This window comes from Haliotis rubra, unplaced genomic scaffold, assembly GCF_003918875.1.
Source record: "Haliotis rubra isolate DU_JTF1 unplaced genomic scaffold, ASM391887v1 Scf701, whole genome shotgun sequence".
Taxonomy (NCBI): Eukaryota; Metazoa; Mollusca; class Gastropoda; order Lepetellida; family Haliotidae; genus Haliotis; species Haliotis rubra.
Genome location: NW_025767415.1, coordinates 443,509 through 464,274, shown reverse-complemented (window position 1 = coordinate 464,274; position 20,766 = coordinate 443,509). Strand labels below are relative to the sequence as shown.

Genomic DNA, 20,766 nt, shown 5'->3' with positions numbered 1-20,766 from the left:
AGTTTAGAACTCCGGTCTGGGACCTCAAATTTGTGCTGCAACATCTGACCAGCGACAACTATGAGCCACTGAGACACACTTCTTTCGAGCTGCTAACACAGAAGACGTTGTTCCTCCTTGCTGTAGCTACAGCTGCTCGGCTGTCAGAGATACACACCCTTGACTATAGACTAGCCAGATTTGACTCCGGAGAGCATGCTGCAGTACACCTTGGACTTTGGTGTGATTCATAGCGAAGAATCAACTACCAGGTCAACCAGATAGACAATTCCACATCCTGACATTATCTACGGTTCTTGGACCAGATGATACACAGGGTCTGTCCCTGTGTCCAGTTGGAGCTTTGAAGATATACATCCTGCTATCACCCTGCACGACTATTGAAGTCTCCCACACAACAATGTCGACATATTCTTGACTGTGTTTTGGATTAGAGCTGTCATCCTATGAGCCTAAAAGCTATCACAGAGCAGCAGGGTTAGATCCTCCCAGAGCCTCAAACCCACACGAAGTTGGACCTAAAGTTGGATGTGATGTTTGTGACTGAAACATGGTTGAGAGAGGTAGGTGATTACATCACAATTGCTAATGTCACACCTGATGGTTACACTTTTAAGAAGCCGTCTCTTTTCAAGCAGAGGCATAGCACCGAGATGTCCGAAAGTGGTAAAATGATCTGTGCATGGCGGATTCTGGAATTGGATTTATCATCAGCCGGAGGCATTGCTATGATCTACATGTAGACTTGTTTGAAATAGAGCAGGAGGAACAGCACAAGACATGGGCATGGGCAAAGATGGAACATTCCATCTCTGATGTTAAAGAATGTATGACTCTGAACATGCTTAAGTTAAATGAGGAGAAGACGGAAGCTGCTGTTATGGGGCCTAAGACCAAGCTTTCCAAGTTGTGTCAAGACAAACTACACATTAACCAGACAAGCATCGATATGTCCCGTTGTGAAGAATCTAGGCGTCCTAATTGATGCTGGATTATCGATGGAACAGCGAGTGAACAACATATGTAAAAGTTGTTACTTTCAACTGAGAAACTTGGGGAAAAACCGTCATCTCATAACTGAGGATTCAGCTGCAAAGCTCGCTCGATGCCTGATTCTGACACTCATAGACTACTGCAATAGTCTGCTTGCAAACATACCGGCAACACTCCTCAGTTAGCTTCAAAAAGTGCAAAATCAAGCGGCGAGGATAGTCACCAGATCTCCCTCAAGAATGCACATAACATCAGTGCTTAAGGCGTTACATTGGCTCCCAGTAGCGGCGAGAGTGGACTTTAAAATCCTCATCCTGGCATATCAGTGCGATTCACAATCTGGCCTGATCATACCTGTGTGACCTTGTATGTATGTACATTCAACCATGTTCTCTCAGGTCTGAGAATCAACAGAGACTCATAGTGCCACCATGGAAGAAAATGTCCTTTGGTTACAAGTCCTTTAGTGTTGCAGCTGCCACTAAATGGAACTCAATGCCAGATTTTCTCAAAGACGCCCAGTCGTTGGAACAATTTAAGTGCCTTCTAAAGACTCATCTGTTCCATTTGTACTTTTAAAGTGACCTTGTACTGCTACAAGTTTTTACTTCTTTTCCTTGACTATGAGCATGCCCCAGTGGAGTTTAGCGTCATATAAATGGACATTATATATATATAGCATTAGCCTCCACACTCGCCCTACATTGGAATTGCTCTTTATCATCCATTATGGAAGGCTGCTTCTGGAAGTCGGACATAGTGTTCGCCAACCATTATCTTCGGGATATCGCTACAGAAGATGTATCCGGTATCCACTAGTTCGGCCCCTTGTAGTAGCGCAACAACTCACGATTCCTGTCAGACGATGAGAAACTCACCCTTGTCACCTTGACTTGTGGACGCCAGGCCAGCGGAGAGTCCATGCTCCACTGTCTTATGAGATAAGTCAGCGCATGAGTGATATAGACTCAGTTTGGGTAACGTTCTTGCCATAACGGATGGGTTCTGGTAACGTTTTTACCTTAACATTTGAGTCTTTCGAGATAACTAGACATTGAAGCATACTAGTCCTCTAAATCCATGAAATCTAGTCAATTTACTTCTTTTATTAATTTAAGAGAAGGTGGTCCCCTTGTCTGTTGTACAGACCCTGAAGCAAATATATCCAAGAAAACCTACGCAAGTCTAGAAAATATGGCAAATCTAGATTTCCACAGCTTCAGAAAAAATGAAGAAAGTCTCAGGGCTCCTTTTCATTATATTATATTTTTTTCACTATGAACTTTTTTTTCTGTAAAATATGTTCATTTCAGAGACTAGTTGTTAGTCTAGTGGTCCCCCGATCATCATCAGAATGCAATACGAAGAAGCCGAAAGAAGGTCTCAGGGGTATATCAGCAGATGCTCGTTTGACAAATTCAGTCCCAGGGAGTCCCAGGAGGTGGTTTACCCACCACCTATGATGTCGGATTCCTTAAGCATATAGCATAAGTCCGGATAAAGAAAAATATGTAATTTTTATGATAAAATTTATATTTTATACTTATCCTTACTCATGATTTGAAGGGCCCTCCCACCGTCCCCTCTCAGCACTACGGACCTCACTGTAGGTTTTAGTGCAGGCTTAACTCGGGAGAGAGTGACAAGAGCATGCCAGTGTTCAGGTCACGTGGGACACATTGGCGGGAAAGGGGAGGTAACCTACTGGGTGAGTGATTTTACGTTTGCTTTAGGGAACAAAAAGATTCAAGTTTCCACGTAACCGTTCGAAGGAAAAGGGAGATAAGCATATAGCATGAGTCAGGATAAGTATAAAATATCAAATGACCCAAAGTCAGCCGCCTAACCCGCTCAGCCACCCAAATATAACATATGTTATAATATATTTGGGATTACACTTTCTCAGTAAAGTACAAATTCTACTAGAATTTGCACTTTACTGAGAAAGTGTAATCCCAAATATGACCACTTTCTAAATGGCATTGTGTAATCATAGCTTTCGTCCATGGGAGCTGTGCCAAATTACACTTATCAGAGGGGTACCCAAAGTCTGCAGTCTAGAATACCAGTTGTCCGACTTCCATTTTTGTGGAAGTCGCGGTGGCTGAGCGGGTCAGGTGGCTGACTTTGTGTGCTGGCGATTTAGTGCCTGACTCTGAGGGTGTGGTTTCAAATCCCGGATGGGACTCAACCCAAAAAAGTACCGGTAGTAGAATTTGTACTTTACTGAGAAAGTGTAATCCCAAATATAACAGATGTTGCATGGTAACTGAGGTACACAGATCCCTGACCCATTGCCTATTCCTTCTTTCAGAGTCCACCGTAGACAGAAGTAGAGACAGACTGGCAGTAGGTACATCTGCTGGAGAGTCAGTGATGGCAGAGACTCAAATGACAGGTAATAAATAGTAAACTGTTGAGTTACGGGTGTGAGAAGTGACCAGGGGTCAAGATAATCAATAGTTGTAGTCTGTAAACTTTTCAGGTAACTGAATTCCACCTAGTGACAGTATCTTCATCAAGACAATCAGACGAATCCACTCAGTCATTGTAGATATTTCATAGCCAAATGTTAGTCAGCGGATGACATATGGTGACCTGACTGGAGGGCAGTGGCTACAAATATTATATTTTTTTGCAGTTGCAGAGTATCGTATTAAGGGAAGATTGAAAGAATTGAGTGATGCTCAGGTTCAAAATACCGGTAAGATTGATATTTTATCAGGATTTGTGTATTTTTAGTTCATGTCTTTGCCTGTATGCCTGGTTTCGGTTTGCAGCAGTGCATGTAAACATTTTACTGCAAAGAAAGAGAAGCTGGTTTCAAATGCTGGTCTACCCCCCTCCCCATGATAACTGTAGATGTCCACTGTCCTGCCTGCTATTGTTGATGCATGGATGACACAATATGTCCACTGTCCTGCCTGCTATTGTGTTTGAATTCTTTGTATGTCCTTGAAATTTCGTATATTGTTTCCTATTTATAAGGAAGTTTAAGAAAATATAAATTTTTCCTTATCCTGACTCATGCTTAATTGCTTGTCTTCTTCCTCTTGCGAACTATAGTGGAACACTTGAATCCCCTTTTAAAGCTCCCTTAAAAAAAGTGGACGTAAAATCACTCACCCCAGCTGCCTCCCTTGAAACCATCTTTGGCACGAAAAGGTCACATGATCGGCCATGATTGTTCACTCTCTCCTTCTTCGCCCTAGTGGACGGTTGTGAGAGAGCCTGGGTCCTCTATACGGCATATATCCTTTGAATCTTTAGGCTTTTATACTAAATTAGCTGTATAAGGGCTTTATCAAGGATTTACCAACAATATGGTTTGAAATTAATTCTAAATTTGTCCGTTTTTCACGTTGTTGACAACATGTCTCAACTTGTTTACATTTCATGAAGACTTGCATTTCTTGCAGGTTTCGATTGTCGGCTGCTGATCCGCATTTACTATGTCCTAACTGCACTTCTATATGTTCTTCCAGCCTCCGCTGTAATCTTTGTCAGCATTTATCTCAAATTGAATTTTGTAATTATTTATATTCTGTTCATAGACGTGCCAAGGACAATTTGAGACGGCAGTTATTAGTCATGTCTCAACAGGGTGAATGCGTTAATAACCGTGGGTTGTTGTCTGTCGAGGTACATCATTCCAGTGTGCTGCCGGTGAGGTCTGCAGAGCAGAGAATTGAGGGTTCCGGCCTTAGGGAAGATCGTCTTCGACTCAACAATCCTCGTCGCGTCTAAGAAGACCAGGACACCGTCTGCTGCGAAGACTAAGACGTCTTCAGAAGTCTACAGTCAAGTCGTCAGTGGGGGCAGCGAAGAAGTCGAGGTCCTTCACCGCAGATATCAACCCATTGGATGAAGCAGACGTTTATGATGAGCCGCCGATCCTCATCCCTGAAGTACCGGCGAGAAAGAAGACGAGGTCTTCTTCTACACTGACGTCTGCAACTATATCAACGCAGTCAGACGGCCTATCTGCGCAGACTGCAACTACCAGAGAGGACAGGCAGTCCTTAGATGACACCTCAACATTGTCAGATGCGGCGTCATCTGTACAACAACAGCAGTTATCAGCGCAGACCTTTAACCCGGGCATCTTTATGCAGCAGTTTACCCAGCAGATGATGGACCTGATGGAAGGTAGGTTCGCTCAGGAGAAGACTGCAGAGAAACAGACGAGTCTGCAAGGAGGATGAACATCGTCTACACCTCAGCGGGATGAAGGACGCAACCTGCGTGAAGAAAACGTTCATGAAGGGAACGCCCAGGATGACAACAACGGCCATGACGAATCTAGTGAAGGCATTCGCAGAAGGACCACTGGTGAAGACACTCTTGGAAACAACAACCGAGACAACACCTGCGATTGCATTCGCGAAGGAAACAACAACAGATGAGGAGGCTACAGACGAGGAGCATTCGCGAAGGCATCGCAGATTATCTTCATCCTCAGACTCAGACAATCACCAGAGGTCTACGCGTACACCACGCAGAAGAGATTATACGCCTTCACGAAGGCATACAACTTACAGAGACAGGTCACAGTCGCACAGATCCTCAGCAAGATCTTCATGGTCGTCACCACATGCAGATACAGATCACCTAGTGCATCTCCAATTAGGCATTCATGAGTGCCTGCGCACTTACACATAGATCTCCACCTAGAGATCAGGACCAACAGCAACGACTTTCAGAACGAGACACATCGAAACCGGAAGATGATGGAGGAGTCATCTTCTCCGATACAGAGATCAAGTCATGGGCAGCAACGAATATCTTCGCAGAGGAAGTTGAGGGCATGGCTAAAGAAGTTACGAAGGAGTCCAGAGAAGTTATGATGATCAAGTCCATCGATACACTGGCCAGCGTTATCAGACAGACATCACAACGCTACTCTGGCAAATCTAAATTTGCAGGAATTCAGAGAGCTAGAGACAAGAAATATGACAACTCTACAATATCTTTTGTGTATTCAACACAATCGGTTATTTTAAGGCGCTTCATTGAGACTGATGACTACAGTCTATAAGTATCAACGTTAAGCAAGTATGGAACTTCAGCTGATCATCTGTATAAAATGACATCTGCATTATCTTCAGTGAAGATGAGAAAAGTCACAACAGCCAGGGAAACAGTCGACCTGCATCGGTATTACGCGGCGAAATCTTTCGCGCGTTTTCCACTCAGCCTGCTATACTTGTGTTCACTCGAGTATTCCGGGAAGTTACGGACAAGGCCGAGTGTTGATGAGAGAAATCAACGACTGCACAAGATTTTACAAGGATCTCTTTCCTGCAACACCGGTGACGTCACATCGCGGGAATCTGAGATGAATCAAATGCTGCAATCTGATTGGTCCATGAGAGACAACGCCCTGTGCAGAAGTCAGGCACAGCTCACGTGTCAGGAAGTTATCTACAATCGTAAACAACTTTTCAACGTGGGAGGAAGGCTCCATTTACAGTCCAGTTAGCAGGGTACAGCGTGATTTGACCATCTTCACGGGTCATAAGGACCTTACCTGTCAGCAGTTTGAAGATTGGTAATCTGACGAATTGCAGCAAGATACGTTTGACGATTTCTGCTCGAGGCAGCCAGTCTACTATAAATAGACTTCACAGCGATGGCAATTCCAGTACATCTAGAGACGACGAATTATGCATCATCACTGCACTTGTGGCGATTCTGATGACAAGCCCTTCCAACATATTATCGGAAGATGCCATGTTGCCATGTTGCCAGAACCGGACATGCTGCTTTGCTGCCATTATGGACATGGCAAGGGTACCTACAACATAGGATATGAGCAGATTTTTGGGAAGATGTTCATCTCACCGCAGAATCGCATTGTCGTCTCAAAGAATAGCTGGGTCTAGATACAAGCCATGGTATCTCGTGCACTACTCTCTCCGTTACCACTATGAGAGTGGCAGAGTCTACTCGGTCTCCTCACGTCGGCGCAAGACACGCAGAGGCAGTCTGGATCCATTCGTCCTACCAAACAAACTGAACCATACGACGTGCTTGAGGGAAAGAGGATATTCCACCAGAGTGGCCAAAGCAGTAACTTTAGCCTTACGCAGATCAACCCGTAACTTGTATGATGACAAGTGGCAAAGTTTGAGAAATACGCTCGGAATAAAGGCTTCACTGCAATAGAAGCAACACATCCTCAAGTGGCGGAATATCTTTGTCATCTTAGACAGACAAAGCGATGGAAGCGATCTACACTCTCTACATACCTAGCGGCCTTGAGCTCAGTTATCACGATGAAGACGGGTATAAAACTGACAAAAGTACCAGAGATACTGGCACTACTACGCTCATTCAAGTTGGAAGACCAACAAAGAAAATTCAAGGCGCCCGCTTGGGATCTCAACGTGATTCTACAACATCTTACCAGCGAAGATTACAAACCACTAGAAAGGACATCATATGAGAAATTAACTCATAAAACACTGTTCCTCGTAGCCTTAGCTACAGCGGCAAGGATGTCAGAAATTCATGCTCTAGACTTCGAACGAACAAGATTTGACACGCATCGTGACACAGTGCATCTGGGACTAAGATGGGATTTTATAGCTGCCCGGTCAACCAGACAGACAATTCCATATCCCAGCACTTTTGTCGATGTTAGGACCACAGGATACGCAAGACCGATCCTTATGTCCAGTCAGAGCACTCAAAGGCGCTGAGATAAATCTCACCCTTTTGTCACGTGACTTGTAAAAGCCAACACTCAACAGAGTACGGTTTTAGAGTCCATGCACATGTCTAGGACAGGCTAGCATGAGTGATAGACCCGGTACTTGTAAGGACTTACTTGTACATGAAGTAGGGTCACTTCACTTGATGCATGCATCAAGAGATGGAGTCGTATAAAATCCACACAAAATGTCAGGAGAAGATTTCCAGGATAAATCTGACAAGCTGTGGTCCCCCACATTCATCAGAGGAAGCTGGAAGAAAGGACAAATGCCATTAGAAGTTCCCAAGGGGGTATAAGGACGTTAATCAGCAGAGAATCCAGAGTGGCTTGACCCACCACCGTTTCCGTCGGATTCTACAAGCAATTAAGCATGAGTCAGGATAAGGAAAAATATGTGATTTTCTGACTAAAATTGATATTTTATACTTATCCTGACTCATGAGGTTAGCCCTCCCAACCTCCCCTCATGGCACTCTGGATTTCCCTGCAAATCCAAGTGTCAGGGCTCGAAATAACGGAGAGAGTGAACAAGCATGGCCGATCATGTGACCTTTTCGCGCCAAAGATGGTTTCAAGGGAGGCAACTGGGGTGAGTGATTTTACGTCCACTTTTTTGAAGGGAGCTTCAAAAGGGGATTCAAGTGTTCCACTATAGTTCGCAAGAGGAAGAAGACATGCAATTAAGCATGAGTCAGGATAAGTATAAAATATTAATTTTAGTCAGAAAATTACATTCTTCAGTAACCTCTAAACCATTACATCTAATTCAATCAATGTGCATATGAAGTATTTTAGTATGAAGAATACCAGACACTTACCTCTGTAAAAACATCATAATCCCCTTTCTCGCCGACATGTGTTCATTTGCCAAACACTGTACAAGCCTATGATAATGATTAGCAATTGCTATCAAAACACTTTAAATACTTCTTCTGATTGACACTAAAGGTATCTTCTCACGCAAGAAAAGCTAATATTTGCTCAGTACTACTAAATTGGTTGAAATAATAGGTACAGTGCAACACACATGTGCATCTCTCGCTGAATAAGAGGTGCTTTCTGTTGACGAATATATGTGGCTCTTGCTGTGAGAAACTGCCAATTACCTGCCCCATAAACACGTCACTCGCTGTGAGGAGCTGATTAATTTGCCCCATATATGCATCTCTCGGCCTTAATCAGGTAATGACGAAACCCGTGTCTACGTTCAAATTTGAGTCTAGTGATCATGAATTATTTTGTGTGCTAGTAACATTTCAGCATAGCTAGCCCGACTGGCAAGCAAAGTTTGGAAACTATTTGCCCACTGCATTGCATCCCAACTGCTTGGATTGATGCTCATACTGTTGATCACTGGATTGTCTGGTCCAGACTCAATTATTTACAGACCGCCACCATATAGCTGGAATATTGCTGAGTGCGGCATAAAACTATATTCACTCACTTATGTATGTTACTGACAATGATAGATTAAAACCTGATAAGTTGTCAAAATTATGTAGACCTATACAGCCATTCTCAGTTAAAATGTACAATTGCCAGTGGAAACTTGAGGGAAAAAAATGTTTGATGTTCGGTAAATTGCTTTACTTTTCATGAAGTACAAGCATTAGAGAATCTGTTACCAAATATTCAGCACTCAGGCACAAACAATTGCCTTGTAACAGCTCTTTATACTATTGTACCCTGAAGTTACAATGAAATTTACGTGACGACACCCAAGTCACAATGACCAGCTGCCTTTCTAACAGCAATACATTGATATTTTCAAAAATAGCAGAATAAGATAGACAGTTTTGCATGTCATTTGTGTTGAATAGCAATCTCACATCTGGGCGTGTACTTTATTATTTCAGATCTTTTTATACTGGGTATGAAGGGAAATGCCATTGTTAAAATTGATACGCTTTCTCAATAACAGAGATAAACAAAATTGCTGCGTTTCATATTTGGTTATCACCTGTCACTGTGATGCTGTATCGTCAGGCAATAATCACACATGGTGGTCACAACGATCTCAACAGTCATCTGCATAACAACTCACTCTATTTTTGAGTGACAGAAATTACACGTTTTCATTAATTTTAATACAAATCAACAACACCAAATGACAAAAGGTTCAACTCTTAAATAGTTTTATTTAAAACTTTTTCTTCCAAATTGACAACTAATTAATGAAACCAACAACTTATGGTTAACATGATCATGAACATTAGACACAGAGGCCCTGATCAAAATACCTCTGTGACGTTAATTACCTGTCAACAACTTTAATGGACATTAATGATACTATAATAAGCAAGGAGCACAGCAGAACAAAGCAGAACTCTCGAAGAACGTTTGACGTATGAACTTATAAAACTTTGAAACTGCAACATGAAATTCATCTTAAAAAAAGTCCAGGAACTGTCATCCATAACGTAAATTACACATTTACATTATCAACACACTTGCGAATAGTTTGTTCATCAGTGGCACTCAGCTTGAACATTCTACGGCTTTTACCCGTTGGCACTGGATTTTTGTTGTGTCGTTCCACCCATATCTCGTCAGCTTTTCTTGGCCACTTGTATGTGCTAAGTTGCTTGGATGCTTGTTCCATGAATGTGATGAATACCTCATTGTCCTCGTTATCTATGTTGGTGACTGCACCAATATATGATTCACCTTCATACAGAGCACAGACGTAATCATCAACGGACAGAGCTTTATCCTTGTGTGCCTGAACTGGCACTGCATTAGCCGCGGCGACATGTTTGTCAAGAGCTTGAACTGACTCAGGTATCATCTCGCCATTCCTATTTTTGGTCACTACTGTCGCATTAGATCCTGAATCAGACTCTCCGTTTGATGCTTGTGTAGATCTCTGCATCTTCTGTGTCTTGAAGAGAGGCTGAACATTCCATTCACAGGCTGTGCTGACCTTAAATCCCAACACCTCAACATTCCAAACACGTACACGTCATTTCTCGTGTCATCAGGTTACCTGGGCTATTAGGAACACTTGAGACAGAGTGAAGCTTCAATGTCCCCTTGACTGGATTTACATCTTTCTGTCGGGATTGAACAAGCTTAGTTGCCAGGTCAAATTCATCTCTTTCTATGTAGAAATATGAGATCTTACTTGAAGTTGACTTTGACCACTGGTAGAAGTCGTAGGCACTCTGAATGTTAGTTTTTTTGTATGTTGACATCATTGTCTGCCATTTGTTTGGCTGCACCTCCAATCCCATCACAAGCACCTTTACCATGCCGGACTCAAAATACTGCCATGATCCTATGCATCCAAAGAGAGTCTGATGATGAGCTATGATATCAAATGCACTTCTGTTTCTGTACTGAGACGTAGGCGAATCGGTCCAGTAATGCACATGAGTGACATTTTGGCAAATAGATTTTACATCTTCAATGAGTTTTTGGAGGATAGCAAATACCATTGAAAAGTTGTGTTGTAAGACAGAAGAGACATAAACATTGCTCTTGTGCTGCAGTTCTCCATTGTCATCCCGGTAGTAGATAACAGCAGGGTGTAGAGTGACCATTTCCTGATTCCAATAGGCGGATTGTACCTCCTCCATACTCTGACAACTGTAATTTTCAGCGAAGTCCATCTGGCCCAAAACATGTTGCTGATGAAGGTTATCTTTCATGTTTCGGAACTCCTTAAACTGGTTCTTCACCCGTTTAACATGTTCTGTAACTTCTATGAAGTGTTGTTTCATTTGGGGTAGAAATTCCGCTTTTGGGATGTGTACATCAATTATCTTCATTCTCTGCTTTCCGCCCTCTGGTGTTACTTTCCTCCGTTCCTTAATGGTCACTGTAGTGATATCATCATCAAGGCCAGTGAGCATATCAGTTAGCTTCACTATAAGTTTCAACAAACTTGTCTGGACTTGTAATTGTGGTCAGATGTGGAGCTTTTAAGGATTTTAAATTTAGGGCAAAGTTATGATGTCTGATGCAGAGACTTGTTACACGTGCAGCAAAGTTGACTAATGCTACATGCTTTGGTCTCATCTTGCAAAATGATGCAAAAGACAGCTTAACATGAGTGTACTCCGACTGGAACTTGAGATGGAGGTTTATGAGATAGTCACTGAGGACATATTTCTGAACTTTCTGACCCTTCATCTCACCCTTAACAGCGTCTGCTTTTTCTGGCATTAGTCTAGAGTTGTCCTCCCTCTCCAGAAATGAAGTGACCTGGCGTTGTAACTGAAGCCTTGCTATTCTCATCCTTCGGGATTGATCAATATTCAGGAGTTTAGAATGTGATGTCATAAGACGTCTTCGATCCATACTGGTGCTCTTTGACAAAGTCATTGTCATGCGGTACTTTCTGATAATTTTACCTGATGCAACTCGGGCCACAAGTCACTGCAAACGAGAAGAATTTGTTTTGTTTGCAGCAGCAATTTCTTCTGTGAGACATTTTCCCAAGATTAGTTTTTTCCTGATCTTAGGACTCTTCATAGGACTTATACCAGCTTGTCGCATTTCAGTATCAACCATTTTACCAGGACTCGGCTCGATGTTAGTTGGAGTTTTTATCTTCTTTTGCAGTCGCTCATAACGCTTTTCAAAAGTTTTAATCCGCCGCTTTAAATTCAAATTTTGCTGTGACAAGTTGTTAATGTTTCTTCGGGCTTTAGACACTGCTCTGCTGATCCGCTTTCTTGTTCTTGCTGGCCCTGTCTTCACCCTCCTGAAAGGGGGTAGCTTTACAATCACTGGTTCGTGTGTTGTACTGGACACACCCTTGTCATCAGACATTGCCGTCACTACAGGCCCCTGTGAAACAACTTCTGCCATTGCTTCATTCTGGTTCATAGTAGCGACATGTGGGTAACCTGCAACCATAGTCTCGGACAACGGGACATCGTTCACTAGCAGTGAGTTCCGTTTGTTCCTAAGCAACAACGGGATAGAGCAACTGTTCTCTCCGCCGTACCATCCTTCGTCGAATGGGTTGGCTGAACGTGCAGTTCAGACATTAAAGGACTACTTGAAGAAGACCTCAGGACAATCCCTGCAATCTCGGGTATCCAAATTCTTGTTCCACTATAGATCTACGCCCAACACGACAACAGGTAAATCACCTGCAGAACTGATGTTCAACGGAAAACTGAGGACACATCTGGATCTATGTCACCCTGATGAAGTTTTGAAGGTACAGAAGATACAAGCCAGACAAAAAGAGCAGCTCGACTCAAACAAACGCACTAAGTCGGTAGAAGAAGGCGACACAGTCTACATCACCAATTTCGGAAAAGGTGCTCCATGGATACCTGGGCACCTAGTGAGCAGAAAGCAGTCCATGTGCGTCATCAACTGCTAGACGGACGCATGGTACGCCGACATCTCGACCACGTTAAGGGTAGACAAGCAGAAGCACTGCCACCATCAGCTCTCTGCGACGTCATGCCGCAGGGATTCAGGAACCCTAAGATTGAAAACACTCCAACACCCGCCTGTTCTCATCCTGTGATTCCGTCCACTCCAACATTGTCAACAGGCGTTGACAACATGACACCAGTATCTGCCACCGAGCCGAAGGTCACAGCGATCCAGCCAGTGAGAAAATCTGGCCGACACACCCGACCTCCTCAGACCTGTGATCAACCTGTGACCTATTCAGAGACTCTAAAGTGTCTTTTCACGTTTAAAGTTCAGTATTACTGTTAGATGTTCAGACAGTTCTAGTCATCTTACTCTAGTCCTTCCTTATCCATTTTTCAGTAAGGTGAACTTTATCATCATTGAGTTTTGATGAAGGACTGTAATTTCATAAGTTCACTTATATTGGCATTAATTGATTTTAAATCTTAAACGGACAGGAATGTAATATCACGTAGTCTGTAGCACTCAGTGTTATACAACTCGACAATGACGCCTCCCTTCAACAGCGGAAGTAATGGACCGCTCCCCACGCAATGGTATCTGGGACTGGCCTGACTATGGCGTCGCTTGTACTCCTCAACGATTAAACCTTTAATTCCAATCCCCAGTCCGTTATTCATCTAAGACACTACAATCAGTTGACATATGTTTGAAAACAATGTTGTTCTCTGCTTGGCATACAACTCATTTTACTTGTTTAACTTGTTTGTAAATAGTAAATGTTATGTACATCAGTTACCATAAAGTAAATTACGTTACGTCTTTCTGTTTCTTACTCATCCATGGTTTTTATTATCTTAAATATAAAAACTCACTTTGAAATTTTATTATGCTGGTTTACAAGGTTGACTTGTCTTTGGAATATTATCTAGAAGAGAATCATTGATGGCAATATCTATCACCGACAGCACAATAAATAACCAACTGTAAAGGAACAGTCAGTTTCAAATATTTTCTCAAATGTTTGTGACTATTGTAGTTTACCATAAACTTCTATTACATTTGACTATAGAATACTGTCGATTTCACATGAAAATCAGTTTCACTTTAAGGATAATAGGGACTGTAACCAGTCCGACAGCATTTGTACAACTTAACTGAGAATGACTGTATAGTGTTTTTTTTTATAGGGCCAGTTGGAATGAATTTGAATGTGTGCTACCATATCCAGATAGGGACAGCGCGAATCTTGTTAATCCATTCACGTGCATCACTAATTTGATGACAAGGCATTTGGCTACCTTAAGAGAGTTATAATTACTGATGATGTGGTAGCAGCCCTCACAAAGATGTAGCACCCAACTGGTGTAGGGAGATACTACAATATGGCAATTACTTGACGTTTGTTTGATATGACACCAGACTTGAGATAGGCTGCCACTACAATAGTTGTAGATACTGTTTGGACATCCTTACCCACTGGACAAACTTATTATACAATCTTCTCCCACTTCTGGTGGAGTCGCCAAGTTGTTCAAGTGTTTTTTTTCAGTGCTTGATTCAGTCTCCCACATTGGCACAGTGTGTAAAGCCATGCTGGTGTTATTGGTAGAGTGTTGCTGAACGTGGCTTAAACCCATTCTCTTTCCTCTCTTCTGCTCACTCTTAAAGATAATTAGTTTTCAGAAAAGTATATTTTTGCATCTTAGAGTTATTTTTAATCATATATTAGTTTAAAAATAAGTCTGAGCTCTGAATCTTGGCAAGGAGTTCCAGAGGGACAGATATTCTTTACTGCTCGGTTGTAAGGTATTCTTTACATTTTCCAGAGCTATTTCGTAGCAAATGTAGAAAACATGTATGTTTCCTGATCTCCAGATGTTGAGTGGAGACTTTATCTAAGTCAGTCTAACTTTTGAATGATGGCACATAGATCATATGGATGAATACTTGTTCAGTTATTTGCATAACTTTGCTTTCTTTTAACATCATGAGCCCGTTCACAAAAAATGAAGGATAGAATAGATGGAGCATACCAGCTTCCACCTGTGGGCTACAGGCATTACCATGCATCTGTGTACTCTTGAATGTTTCAGGTCTGACCATAAATGCGAAAAATGTTATCGTGGGTACACAAGGTGCTATTGTCGAACAAAACGTGAGTATCAGACCAGGCACCATTACACGGTGAATTGAATGCAAACAGCTATTGAATGATGTGACTATCGGACTAGTTAGTGATGGTCTATATGAGAAGTCTTTAATGCCTTTTTCTGCATATATTTTGTAAGTCTTGTGCATATGGTTGTTATGTTTGAATTCATTTCATGTAAAGTGTCAAAGTCATTATAAAGGTCATGGCCTTAACAGAGGTGTGTTCACCACCACATTTGACAGATTTACTTGGGACATGTCTACCATAGGGCACGGTTAACATCAGATTCAGGTTGTTGGTAGAATAAGGTTTTAAAGAACATTTTTACTGAAAAATATTGTGGATACATTTCATGTCAAGTGTCAAGGTCATATTGAAGTCCATGTCTCACCAAATTAAAATGTTCACTTAAATACCTATTTTTGCAGATAGTTTGTAAGTATAAAAAGGTCATTAATAACACACGTGTAAGATCAAGGTCACAGTAAAGGTCACTTGTAAAGGCAGTTGCCATCTTCACATTAACTCAGAAGTGTTCATTATAGAAGGATGTAGTCTGGTATATGCCTAACGTGAGGCACTGAAGGGGTATAGTTCCAATAAAATTAATAGTAAATCAAGGTCGTTGGAACATTGGAATGCTCGTACCAACATTTAAAACTAGAAATAATTCATCATGCCATTTTGTGAAAATTAAAGTCACTTCATTTAGTTCGAAGTGCATGCAAATTCCATGCATTTTTTGTTGCAAATTTTAAGTGATTTCATTAAACTGTTATCACGGTTTCTCTTGAAAAGTTTTCTGGTGTTGGAAATATATATTCTTGAGCCAGAAGTGACTTCATTGAACTGGAAAGGCTTATCTGAGGGTGACAGGACTAGGTTGTATTGCAGTTGAAGAGACTTAGATCAAATATGATATTGGTGAAGGCAGTTGTTTCTATTTGTTAAATTCAAAATGATATACAATGTATGTTTGAAGTGGAGATGTTTCAGGCAATTATAACATAATGCTGATGGGCTAAATTTTTAGCCATAAATTAAAAGGGGGATCTGACCATTTTTATGACTTTGGTACTGTATGACTGGAATACAGCTGAAGAAACATAAATTTTAATTCCCTCTGTATCGAGGAAAATGACACTGAATATACACACATTATATTTCCAGGGTACCATGCCAACAGAAAACAAGTTTAACAGTCTTCAGGTGGATATGGCATATTCAGACAGTTCCCAGACAGATCCTAAACAGGTGGATATTTCTCTATCTGATGCTGCCACTGAGGACTGCATGTATGAAGACGAGACTGAAGTGAAACAACCATTCATTAAAGACAAAGATCCTAAACCAGGAAGAGGTTTACAAAATGGACACCAGTCACTGATACCCTCACCAGTGTAATCTCCTTCGCTGTCTGCTCTTTCAGTTCCAACTATGTACGACCCGTGAAGATCCGGGATAGAATAGGTCTTCAGCAACCCATGTGCTTGCCATAAAAGGCGACTATGCTTGTCGTAAGAAGCGACTAACGGGATCGGGTGGTCAGTTTCGCTGACTTGGTTGACACATGTCATCGGTTCCCAATTGCGCAGATCGATGCTCGTGCTGTTGATCACTGGATTGTCTGGTCCAGACTCGATTATTTACAGACCGCCGCCATATAGCTGGGATATTGCTGAGTGCGGCGTAAAACTAAACTCACTCACTCACTCCAACTATGTACTGGCTTAGTGTATTATCTGGATGACTTAACTATAAGCTGAGGGAGGCAATGCCATTCTATATGGCATCAAACCACATAGATGCCATACACGGATTGTGGATCAATATCCCACTCGACAAGTAAAGAATGGTGGCAGTGCCGTGAGAGTACATATTCTGTGGGAAGCAGAAACAGTGTGACATCCATGTGTGTCTCAATGATCAGCAGATGATCAGCTGAATATACTACGTTTACAACCCGATGTGCAAGGTCTCGGTTGATTATCTCCCTTGTAGCAAACACCTGATATACAAGATGACCCGATTGTCAGCAGAATGTGATGTCAGAGTGAAACTTAACTGGAATTATATAATCCAGGTTTCCCATTGGCGAAAACACTGGTGAATAAATGAAACTTTCGATCTCTTAAAGATACGCTGGAGTCAGGATGTATAGTATCTCTTGATGTGAGTGACAAATGTTGGATGACGTGACTTGCGGCATGTAAAGGGTCATGGTGCATGTCTGGCAAATATGTGGACATTTTAGATTATATTGTTATGTCAGGTTTACTGCCCGTGACTGGAAACAATGACCTCTTCAACAAACCTCACAATTAGCAGTGTGATCTAACACTAGTTGAGAAAGTGCATCGTACCAAGTTCCACATCAGCCATGTTTTTTTTGTTTATAGCATCTGCTCGTCATGCTGAAGACCCGGGTTCGATTCCCCACATGGGTACAATATGTGAAGCCTATTTCTGGTGTCCCACGCCGTGATATTGCTGGAATATTGCTAAAAGGAGTGTAAAACCATACTCACTCACTATTTTGTTTACCTAAGTCTATCATGCAAGCAGGACAGTTACCAATCATGTACATCGTCCTTGATGAGATAATGTAATGACAAAATTCTTCTCACCTTCATAGTGGACATATCTGGTATAGCAAAACAAGTCCTGGTGAGTACATAACACATCCAGTTACAATTATAGCTTTGCAGTACCTCATGTCCCACCACTTGGAACTTGTACAATCTTCACTTGTCACCTATCTCATTGGATTTGTGCTGATGGAATCTCCTGCTTTAGATTTCATTTCAAGCAGTTGTTGAGAAAGCAAATGAAATTATTCAGTCCAACTTCAGTCACCCCATACCACAACATGGAGTGACTTGGTGTTGTTGTGTAAGGATTTGGTTTTTCTTGAAGAATATTAGGCCAGGGGTTGGCAATCTCATTAATTTGGTGTCACTTAACAGTATGTTATACAGGTGCCTCTTGAAATTACTCTGGACAGCGTCAAGTATTGGAAAAAGTAGTCGAGCTTTTCTAAAGCCATTTGTAAAGATGAATGGAAGCTCCAGTTTCTTTGGATGTTGTTTTTGAGTACGGTCCAGGGATGGAAAGTGTTAAACATCTCTTCCCCAAGCTCTCGAGAGTCATGGTTTTGGGGGAGGTGCCAGTAAGCTTGAGTAAGTGTGGTGAACTGTCAATAACCTGGCAACTGGTATCACAAAGGTATTGGAGAGGGCATTTCTCATTCAAATAACACAGTCAAATCATGTATTGAAGTAGTTTGTAAACCGCCCTGTAGATTATGGTCAATTGCAGGATTTGCAAATTATTTGTACAGTAAACTGGACATTGACAAATATGCTTCCAAATCCATTTATGTTTTCAAGGCGCTCAAATAAATTGATGCTCTTTGTGAGATAAACCGGTTTTATTACAATAGAAATCTCGAATATCGATATATCGATTTTCTTAACGGGGCATGAACATTTTGGTTGAAGCAAATGCAGAAAAAATTATAGGTGGGATACTCATAGAAAGGACATAGTTTGGAACGGCCTACATCAGTAAGTGTGGAAACTGGACTTGTATAGTCAGTTAAGTCATTTGCCTTGGAATATGCCTGAGTGTTACATACACATTGTGATAGGAGTGTTGTGTCCAACTGTGGACAGATATCGAGCAGTTAACAAATATTGACTAGAATGCCATGTGAAAGCTAGTGTTTGACTGTATGTGTGTGTACAACAGTGTTATAATGTCGTCACAAATGTAGTTCTTATGGGAGTAAACCTTTTTTTCTGCAGAGTATGTATTTCAGAAACTAGATGTTAGTGTAGGTTTACTCACATAAGAACTACATCCCATTTGAACTACATCCCAAATTAACTACATGGATTATTAGGGATTAATTATCTGAGTAAAGGAATCCCCATGGCATGTAATGAGCACAGCCCATCAGCTCTCCCAGAAGAACTACATGCTTAAAAAATCCTATTGACCAGTAATTATGTTGTTGTAATGGTAATCTAATAACCAGAAAGTAAAGGACAAGAGAGAAGGGCATAGGCGACACGTAACGGTAGTAGCTATGTCATCATGATGAATATGACGTTACAGTTGGTGACAATAGGTAATATGTTATAGATAAATAACACATATCTTCTTAGGGAGTTGTTAATGCTGTTCATAAAGCAGTAAAAGTCCCAAGAGAGACTCTTATGAAAACAAAAGAAACAAATACAGAGATGGACATTCTTCCATTTCTTTGTACCTACAATCCTAATAACTGTACAATTATGCCCATTATAAAAGCAAATCTTCCAATTTTGTATACAAGTGATACCATGAAAAAAAGGTTTATCAGTCAGTGTAACAAAATGTCAAACACCTTGATGTGGAACTTGTTCAATCATAACTGAAGACTGCAAATTTATATGTTGTGAAGGCAAACTATTTCCTGTCAAAACCAACATGAACTGCCGCAGCAAAAGTGTTATACATGTATATTTTATTTGTTTTCTCTTGGGCAAATCCATTAAGCGGATCTAGACGTAGCATATCATGTGTTGTTTAAGCTGTAGTTTTTATGGGATGTAGTTCTTATGTGAGGACACCGAAAAAAACAGTTCCTTAAGTTTGTTCCTAAAATATCAAAAGAAGCCCAGAGACCTTTTCATTTTCAGAACTGTGATAGTCTAGACTTGCATGGGCTGCATTGGGTATATTTTTTTTCTGGCTCTGTAAATTGTCATTTCATTGTTTACATCATGAACGAGATGTGAACGGGTTGCCAGGGTTTATCTTTACATCAAGCTCATCTGTATACTCTTATCTAGTTAAGCTTTTAATGTTTAAAGGTCACATGCAACCAAAAAATCAAACATAATTAAAACACAATTATCACTTATTCATGACATATAATATACATTGCTGGTAATGAAAAAACATATAAACAAAATTATAAGCGTACAATCGCAAATCAAAAGTGCAAAATTGTGTACTTCGGTTTACTTCCCAAGAAACGAAGCAGCCGGGATACCGAACCCAGTCAGAGCGGGTGGGTGTGCACTCAAGTGTAACGGCTGGTTCATTTGCAGATGCCTTCACAGCTCATTGTGTGTGTATATATAGAGATGTTGGGTTTTGTAAATACATGCTCATTTTTTGTGTATAACATTTTGCAATCAACAGACATCATAACATGTCATGTGTTCAAGTATCACACCTGCCTGTCTGTGTAATTACATAATGTGACAGAGACCGAACTCGGGCCATAAATCAATGCATTTTGTTTATTGTGTATAGCCTGCTTGGTGTTAAGTTCAAATTGCATGTGGTCAGTGATAGCAGCTGTGTACTGAATATTGTCAGACAGGCAGGCAGACACACAGGTGTCAATAAAACAAGACATTGAGTTTTGTTGTGACAACGACATATCTATATCACAGTTAGAAATTCTGTACAACGCTAAATAATGACATTGCTTTTAAGTATCGAACTGAGAAAGTGACTCGGTAAGAAGAACGTGTGGTGAAATAGACAAATGAAATTATAT

The 20,766-nt window shown here is 41.2% G+C and overlaps 1 protein-coding gene across 1 annotated transcript in view; it reads left to right on the top strand.

Moving 5' to 3' along the window:
• The window catches only part of LOC124258909, a 63,757-nt gene extending 47,009 nt beyond the window's left edge, over positions 1 to 16,748 (top strand). The window contains exons 7-10 of the mRNA XM_046692973.1: positions 3,308 to 3,391; positions 3,635 to 3,697; positions 15,151 to 15,212; positions 16,380 to 16,748. Coding sequence (XP_046548929.1) covers positions 3,308 to 3,391; positions 3,635 to 3,697; positions 15,151 to 15,212; positions 16,380 to 16,613 — 443 coding nt within the window. The 3' untranslated portion in view covers positions 16,614 to 16,748. The remainder of the gene's footprint in view (positions 1 to 3,307; positions 3,392 to 3,634; positions 3,698 to 15,150; positions 15,213 to 16,379) is intronic.
• The last annotated feature ends 4,018 nt before the right edge of the window (positions 16,749 to 20,766 follow it).